The 9,282-nt window shown below is 38.0% G+C and overlaps 1 protein-coding gene across 1 annotated transcript; it reads right to left on the bottom strand.

The window, feature by feature from the left end:
- Window positions 1-6,466: 6,466 nt before the first annotated feature.
- On the bottom strand, window positions 6,467-8,535 carry LOC120281156. Its single transcript, XM_039288059.1, has 6 exons — window positions 8,494-8,535; window positions 8,268-8,449; window positions 7,783-7,848; window positions 7,379-7,466; window positions 7,049-7,273; window positions 6,467-6,538 (listed from the first exon to the last, which is right to left on the bottom strand). Exons 1-6 carry the CDS (start codon window positions 8,533-8,535, stop codon window positions 6,467-6,469), a joined length of 675 nt encoding a protein of 224 aa, XP_039143993.1.
- Between the last annotated feature and the right edge of the window lie 747 nt (window positions 8,536-9,282).

Genomic DNA, 9,282 nt, shown 5'->3' with positions numbered 1-9,282 from the left:
CTCTTGTCCTTACTTTCCAATGGCTCCCTTCTCCTCTTCTTTGCAGATCCTTCCAGCATCTTCTTGTCCATTGGTGGCAACATTGGTCCCTCCACACTTGATGGCCAGAATGCTCTGCCCTTCACTGGATTGACAAAGGATTGGTAGGCTTTTAGGTAGGTGTCTTTTTTGAACCATTCAGAGATATATTACAGAGGGTCTACTCCATGGAAAGCAATAAAAGCCAATTCATGCCTCTAGGGAATCCCATATTTATCTCATTTGCCACATTAACAAACATTGTTTGCTAGCACAACTACATAAGCCTCTCTCACCTGCAAGATCAAATTATCTTGATATACTTCATGTCTTGCAACCCCCCACCCTCCCCTCCCCTACAATTGCCTACTCCTAGATTTTAGAACTACCCTATTAAATGTCTCACACATGTTGTTGTCTATGACATCACACTTAACTACATCGAAAACAAAACCATGGCACCAACCTGTAATTAGCCAGTTCTCGAATAGATCCTTATAGACTCTTTCTCTCCATGCATGTTGGACATTTAATCTAAGTGTTTTTGCATCTGTGGTTGGCTAGTAGACCTGGTAGCATTCCAAAATGCAATCTAGAGCTCCTTGCGATGTTGTTTTTTCCCACACCTTGTATAGATGTGTCTAGCACACATCCTATGCTCAAGGAAAGGGAAAAGATCATTAGCTGCATGTATTAGACCCTACAAAGTAGACAATTGTTAATTTTAAATGCAATCTTGCTAGGATATTTAACAAAATAAATAAATAAATAAATAATGCATTCTGCATGCCTTTTGTATGTCACTGATTAAACAAAATAAATAAATAAATTGTGTTATACATACCTTTTACATATCACTGATTAAGGACCATCCAAAACCATCTCCAATGGAGAGGTCAACTTTCAATTGCTCAAAGTACCAGGTCCATAATTCCATTGTCTCTTTCAGTACCAATGCCAACAGCTACAAGTAACCACCCTTTTGAAAATCCCTTCAAGAAGCACCCATCAACTCCTATGATCCTTCTACACCCACCAATTAATCTTTCTCTTACACCTGTTAGATAGATGTATATGTTATGGAATAGGTAATTCATCCGCCTTAAGATTTTCAGAAACCACATTCACATTGCTCCTTGGATTGGTAGTTTTCAATTCAGTAGCATAATTGTTTAAAACCCTAAAGTCCTCCAAGAACTACTCTTTAATTTTCTTAATGACCAAACATTTTGCATCTCTATATACTTTGCTTATGATGATGACTCCGAACTCTTTCCTCACCTTTGTCATCAAATTCCTTGATCTAATGAAAGGCATTGCAAAAATTATGTCTCCAACCCTCTTTGCAATAACTGGAGTTGTTATCCTTCTATTCTTGGTGGTTCCGGGGAAGCAAGAGTGGTTAGGGACATAGTGTTCAACAGTTTATGATTTTTTTATAGTACACCATGAACAAAGTATTAGTCATTTTCAGTTTTCCCTAAACACATAGCCCTAACCATGACTATATCATTCTTAATATACCTAAATTCAAAGCCTCTCCTGGTTGAGAAGTCAACTAGCTTCTTCTTAAACAGTTTTTGATCTTTGAATTTAAGATCAAGAAAAAACTCCCCCAGAGGAACAACGGGGGCATACATCTTCCTAGTGGACCTGTGTCTTTATGCATCTTCTATTTCTGATCCTTCACTAGTGTCTTCATAGCTTCCTGGATTTGATGATGAAATATAGTCACTCTCATAACTTCTAACCTCCCGAAACTCATAAATAGACCTCACATTACACCATGGCCATCATCATCTACATTTTCAGGAAGATTTTTGTGAGCTTCATTCTAATAATCTTGCTGTAAATTCTTCTTCAACTTAACATATTTTCTCACTTTTTCTCTAGCTTCCTCTTTTTCAGCATCTTCATTTGTGTCATTCCTTCCAAATGGTACCGTACCTAATCTTTCTTCTTCATCCTTGTTAAACTCATTCTCACTATCCTTGTCATGTTCCTCATCTTGTATTTCACTTATTAGAGCAATAACCAATTCCACTGGATCTAACTCATTGGCGTGCAACTCATTTGGGATTTCACTCCCTAAATTACTCACTGGAATTTCACTCCCTAAAGCATTTACCAATTTTCCTGGATTTGCATCCTTGTCTTGTTCCTCACATTGGATTTCATTCTCTAAAGCTGAAACAACACTCTGCTGGTCCTACTCCTTACCACACTCATCCTCACTATGTTGGTCTAGCCCTCCTCTTAGCTCTCACTTGCACTCACTAGGTTAGTCATAAGCATATCTGTCATTGTCTTACTATGTCTATCACTTGAACCACTTGTTTATAACAATTTTGTAAAAAATTTCTCTTGCACACCACGTCTTAAAATTTATGGCAACCTCCTCCTATGGCTAATACATGTAGATTCAACATATACATCCACTGCAATATATTTTCTTAGCTATTCAGCTACCCCTACAATCCCACTATCATCAGAGATTTGTTTCAATGTCCCATCCCTAATCATATAAAACAAATTCACGATCTTGTTAATGTCATAACCCATCACTTGGATGTCCCTTAGCAAATCCCAATAGCATATCTAGTCTAGGTCCACACCAAACTCATCAACCTTTCCATTCACATATTTTTTAGCCCCTAATCTTACCAGTTTCCCTCCATGGTGGTATCTAACAATGTATTCCTCACTGACATACATGTTTTAATACCCTACAAAAAAAGGGCAAAAACAAACCTATTTTAAGTTCAGTACATTGATTTTAATTTCGAGGCCTAAATATATTTTAGCCAATGATAGACCTGTTTGCAATATATCCACAAAGTAATAAGAAAACGTAATTGTGGTTTGCAGTGTTGTGTTGTTTTTTTTATTTTTGAAATTAATTTTCTTTAGTTTTAGCATCTTATTATCCTTTACAAAATCACTAGATTTGGGCAAAGTCACCAGCTTTATGCAACTAGTTTGGCCAAAATTCACCAACTTTGCTAAAGGGACTTTGCTTATTTTTGTGGATTTTTATGATTTGTTCTACTACCATGATAGACATGAGCAATAATCAAAAGAACAAGGGTTAATGTCCCTAGATATATATTACTGTACAAGTATTGAACTAGTCATAGTCCACCCCTTTAAATGAAGATATTTCTGCATGTAATTATATTTTGTCCAATAATGATGAAGAGTTCATCAACTTAACCAAAGATGAAGAGTTGGCCATCCTTGATGAAGGCTAGATTAAATTAAAAACAAAAATCACTTCATTTATTTCTTCATCAATTACTTAAATAGTTTATTTTTCCCTGTTACCATGTCGGTTTAAAGTAGATGTTATCAGAATAACTTCTGAGAAAGGTAGAAGCTTCAACAACTATGTCATATTAAAGGACCACAGTCATTTATATTGATAAATTTATCATTGAAGACAAAAAATAATCAAATCTAACAATTTTTTTTTTTTTGTGAGTGTGATTATTCTATATATTCACCTGTAAAGGAACCATCTATATTAGACAAAGGAATAAATAAACACAACACTTGCCAACCGATAACAACAATAGGGACTAGATATTGTATCAATGGGAAACAATATAAGCTATCTATGAAATTCACACTCCATTAAAAAACAACACTTAGCTAGTCATATATTTATCACTTGGAATCCCTAGAGCTCATTGCAATTCTATGCGAGTGCGAGGTTGAGAGGTTATCTAATCTCTCCTCTGGGACATGTATAGAGTTAGGCATGGTTGACCTTAGATTTGGGACTATGTAATGAAGGATTTCCACAACTCACTATTGCATTGATTAGGAAGCATAATAGAGGGTTCTTGCACTTAAAACGATCGTCCTAGGTGGAGCATTATCCGGGTACCCCATCTTTATCGATTGCCTTACCTTCCTCCTTTACTCGTGCTCTCTTACTTGTTGATTTTACTTTTGAGAATTGAATCATTGTCACACTTATCACTATTAATCTTTCACATAGCTAAGATGCGGATTAAGTGTTTTTACTCTCTACTCCCTGTGGATTTGATATCCGCTCATCCGGGATTATTACTTCGACAAACCCGTGCACTTGCGGGATATACGCAAGGGGACCTTGTCATGCCCCACGCAACTAGTCAAACAAATCATCTATTTTGGGTAAAGGATACTTGTTCTTGATAGTCACCTTATCCAACTGCCGGTAGTCTATACACAATCTGAAGGAACCATCCTTTTTCTTCACAAAGAGAACTGGCGCACCCTAGGGTGACACACTTGGGCGTACAAACCCTTCATCCACCAAATCCTGTAACTGTACTTTTAACTCCTTTAGCTCTGTTGGTGCTATGTGATACGGAGGAATTGAGATTAGAGCAGTACCCAGTAACAAGTTAATAGCAAACTCAAACTCTCGATCTGGAGGTAATCTAGGCAATTCTCAGGAAATACATCCTCAAACTCCTGAACAATAGGGACATCCTTGAAGTTTAGTCCAACAATTCTTGTATCCACTATATGAGCCAGGTATACTTCACATCCCTTACGCACTAGTTTCCTTGCTTCCACAAAAGATACGACATACCTCGAAAGAACCTTTTTCTCACTCTCAAACACAGTACCAAATCTATTGGAGGTTTGAAGGGTCACTTCTTTCCTGAAGCAATCAATGCCAGATTTATGCTTGTTTAACCAATACATCCCTAGTATGGCTTCAAAATCTTGCATCTCCAATGGAATAAAATCTCCCTCAAAGTCTATACCCTTCACCTTGATAAGACATCCCTGAAAAACTACCTCTCTAATAATTTGTTTGCCCAGAGGTGTTTGGATCAAAAGTTCACAGTTTAAAAAAGAAGCAATCCTATCGGCATGACATACAAATACAGTGCTAACAAAAGATCTCTCTGAACCAGAGTCTATCAAAACATATGCATCATGCTGAAAGATGGATACAATATTTGTAATCACGTTGGGTCTGTCCTCGGCTTCCTCATTGGTCATGGCAAAAACTTTGGTCTGAGAACAGGTTTGTGGTTGTTGTGTTTTACCTTGTGGAATATTACTAGCAAAAGCTGATCTGCTTCAGGTAACTAGTGCAGGTACAATAGGCGGTACATCCTTGGACTAACTCTGTTGTCCTACCGGGGGAGGTGCTGACCTCGGTGCTCCATGACCTAACTCTGGACATATTGACTTTAGGTGGCCTGTGTTCCCACACTGGTAGTATCTGCGTGGCTCACGGCATGGACCAAAATAAAATCCGTTGCAGTTCCAGCATTTGGGAGCATTTCTGATCGACTTTCCTCCAAAGCTGCCACTCACAAATGTAGTATCCTTCTGACTGCCAACTTACCCTGACGACGGTTTAACTGAACTAGATCCTGAAAAGCCTGAAGAAGTGTTTTTTACTCTTGCTGCGCTTGGACGCCCTTGAAAAATCTAGGTTTCTTCTCTTGGCTAGATTCTCACGAAGGCGTTTACTTTCAATGACCAACTTCTCAGCTCTCAAAGCTAACTAAACCACTTCCTTGAAACTTTGATTCCCAATAACTGCCATCTTCTCTCGGATACTGAGGTTCCGTCCTGCCTTGAACTTGGAACATAGGGCTTCTTTACCGCCAACAATTTCAGGTACAAAATTAGCCAGGTCCTTTAACTCTGCTTCATACTTTGTCACTGTCTTGTTTCCTTGAACTAACCGCATATACTCTTGTCATTTCTGGTCACGATGAAATCGAGTGTAGTATTTTCATCAAACTCGTGCAGAAAGTCTGACCAAGTCAATGGTACATTTGAATGACCCATAAGAGTTTCCAACCAGATCCTTGCTCTGCTCTCCAGAAGTATAATTTCTACCTTTAGTTTGAACTCATCTTTTATGCCCATGTCTTCAAAAGTAGCAAGCAACCTTTTCAACCATTCTTTAGCAGTCATAGCGTCACTCGAGCCATCAAAAGCATTTCCTTTACTTGCCCACTTGTTTACGGATAATAAGTGGTAGCTAGTCTATGTATAACTCCATACCTCATCAAGGTTTTCAAAAGCTTATCATTGCAGAAATGAGTAACCCTACCAGTTAATATTGTCCTCGGTGTTACAAATATAGAGAAGAATTTCCTTAAAAACATAATCATGACCCTAGCATTATTTGTTGGGAGAGCTTGTGCCTCTACCCATTTGGAAATATAATCAACTGCAACCAAAATAAACTTGTTACCAAATGATACAGGAAATGGTCCCATAAAATCAATACTCCACACATCGAACATTTCACATATAAGAATAAAATTTTGGGCCATTTTATCTTTGCGAGAAAGATTACCTATGCATTGGCAGTTGTCATAATTTTGTGCATGCCTGTTTGTATCTTGGAAGATTGTGGGCCAATAGAAACCTGATTCCAGAACCTTTCTAGCTATTCGATTAATGCTAAATTGCCCTCCAACTAGTCCTGAGTGACAATGTCTGAGAAAATCACATCCCTCAGATAGTGGTATACATCTTCTGATGATATGCTCTGCACATATTTTAAAAAAGAATGGGTCTTCAGACATAAAGTGCTTAAGGTCACGAAGAACTTCTTCTTTTGTTGGTACATGAACCATTTAGGAAGAGTGCCTACAACCAAATAATTTGTGAAGTCAGCAAACCAAGGTGGGTCTTCATCTCTTACCAAATTGAGTATATACTACCACTCTTTAGGGAAAGCTCCATCAATGTCTCCATTCTTTAATGATTTCTTTCCAAGATCTTCTAGACTAGATAGGTGGTCTATAGCTAAGTTCTCTGCTCCTTATTTGTCCTTGCTCTCCACATCAAACTCCTACAAGAGTAAAATCTACCTAATTAAGCATGATTTAGCATCAGTCTTACTCATGAGATACCTAAGTATGGAGTGATCTATGTAGACCACAACTTTTGAAAGTACTAGATACAACCAAAATTTGTTGAAGGTGAAGACTACTGCCAGTAGCTCTTTTTCAAAGCTCGTGTAATTCTCTTGTGCATCATTCAAGGTTTTGCTCACATAGTAGATGGGATGAAAATGCTTATCCTTCTGCTGACCCAATACTGCTCTAACTGCAAAGTCACTTGCATCGTACATCAACTCGAATGGCAAATCCCAATCCAGGGCAATCATGATCGGAGCTTGAACTAGTTTATCTTTTAATGTTTTAAATGCTGACATGCAGGCCTGGTCGAAGTCAAATGACCCATCTTTCGGTAATAGTTTGGTTAATGGTTTAGCAATCTATAAAAAGTCTTTAATAAACCTTCTGTAAAAGCCTGCATGCCCCAAGAAACTATAAATGGCCTTGACTGATGTGGATGATGGAAGTTTCTCAATTGTAGCGACTTTAGCCTTATCCACCTCAATCCCTTTTCTTGAAATTCTATGTCCCAACAGGATACCCTCTGGCACCATGTAGTGGCATTTCTCCCAACTGAGTACAAGGTTAGTCTCTTCACATCTTGCTAATACTCATTCTAGATTCCTGAGACACATATGAAAGAGTTTCCAAATATAGAGAAATCATGTATAAATACCCCCATTGTGTTCTCTACCATATCCTCAAATATTGCTATCATACATCTCTAAAAGGTCGCAGGGCATTGCACAATCCGAAACGCATCCAGCGATACGTTAAAGTCCCATATAGGCATGTAAATGTGGTCTTCTCTTGGTCTTCCAGAGTGATAGGAATCTAAAAATATCTTGAAAACCCATGTCGAAAGCAATAATGTGAGTGCCCTACTAACCTTTCCAGTATCTGGTCTATTAATGGCAGCCGAAAGTGGTCCTTCATAGTGTTATCATTCAATTTCCTGTAATCGATGCATACCCATCATCCGGTAACAGTTCTAGTGGATATGAGCTCGTTCTTCTCGTTGGTAATTACTGTTATCCCCTATTTCTTTGGTACTACTTATGCTGGACTCACCCATGCACTGTCTGAAATCAGATAAATAATACATGCATTCAAAAGTTTCATTACCTCTACCTTCAATACTTCCTTCATGTTTGGATTCATCCTACATTGAGGTAGGGAGGAGTATCTATGACCATCTTCCATCAAGATCTTGTGGGTGAAAAAGGATGGGCTAATTCCCTTAATGTCTAATATTTTCTAAGTAATGGCTCTCTTATGCTTTCATAAAACCTCCAATTGCTATTTCTCTTATTTTGTAGCCAAACCCGCAACAATGACACTAGGAGTTGTGATTATTCTTCCAAAAAGGCATACTCCAAGTGATCCGGTGATATCTTTAATTCTAGGCTTAATGGCTCCTCAATGGATGGTTTGAGTCGATTATCCACGTTCAATGTGACTCCGGTGTTGTTCTCTTCTTCCTTAGGAGCTTGATCATCATTGACATCATCATCTAACTCATAAGCTTCAGTTTCCTCCTTGTTGATGTCTTCTGTCTGCAAATTATCAATTCCCAAGAGTTTTCCATGGAGCTGCTCACTGTTCTTTCTTCTGATTCTCCTGTATCTATAAATTGATCCATGTTTCCTTCTAAGCTATCTCTTCATGGTGCCCACAGCAAATGTTTGATGTAGGGCCTGGATCAACTGCATTGTTGTATTGCGCATAAGACTTCTGCATTACATGGTGTTCAATCCAATGATCAAGCAGGGTTAGTACCCTCTCCAACTGACCCTTCATAACTGCCATGAAAAGAAAGTTGTTAATAGTATTATGCAGCAACAGTAGGCACACGTGATAAAATGAATTGACTGAATTAAATACAAAAAGAGTAAATGGCTAAAACACTAAGCTACAAGTTTTCCTAGAATCTCTCAGCTGTGTTCCCCGGCAATGGCTCCAAAAACTTAATATATGAGTTATGGGTGTCTAAATTATGAAAATATATAAGCATGTAAGTATGCACTTAATAATATAATTAGTCCATTATACCACAAGTGTATGGGTCATCAAGTAATACCTCATGGGTAAACACGAGAGTCATATTTCCCCAGGAACGGCGAGAGGCTCGTATTACTTTTATTTCACTTAATTAGTAGTCTAATCGGTTATGCTCTTTCATTAGTTTACTTGTACAACACTATTAAAAAAATACAATTGGAGACGATATTAAGCACACTTAGAAGGAGTTGGGAGTATGTATTAAAGTTATCTTGATTATTAATTATGGTAGGCGTTAAGTGTCAATCGTGTTCTAGGTTCGAACAAGGGGAATTCAAAGGCCTACTAGGTCTAAATCACTAGGAACTTAAGATGGAATCTCTTCCAC

The sequence above is a fragment of the Dioscorea cayenensis genome, chromosome 17 (assembly GCF_009730915.1).
Source record: "Dioscorea cayenensis subsp. rotundata cultivar TDr96_F1 chromosome 17, TDr96_F1_v2_PseudoChromosome.rev07_lg8_w22 25.fasta, whole genome shotgun sequence".
Taxonomy (NCBI): domain Eukaryota; kingdom Viridiplantae; phylum Streptophyta; class Magnoliopsida; order Dioscoreales; family Dioscoreaceae; genus Dioscorea; species Dioscorea cayenensis.
The sequence above is the reverse complement of the archived record's forward strand: the minus strand, read 5'-3'. Positions and strand labels throughout refer to the sequence as shown.

Excerpts from the sequence above, each read along its gene's own strand:
- LOC120281156 (XM_039288059.1), bottom strand. The coding sequence starts at position 8,535 with ATGGATCAATTTATAGATACAGGAGAATCAGAAGAAAGAACA. Across the intron at positions 8,450-8,493 it reads GAGAATCAGAAGAAAGAACA|ACAGAAGACATCAACAAGGA; the intron begins GTGAGCAGCTCC and ends GATAATTTGCAG. Across the intron at positions 7,849-8,267 it reads ATATCACCGGATCACTTGGA|GAAATTGAATGATAACACTA; the intron begins GTATGCCTTTTT and ends CATCGATTACAG.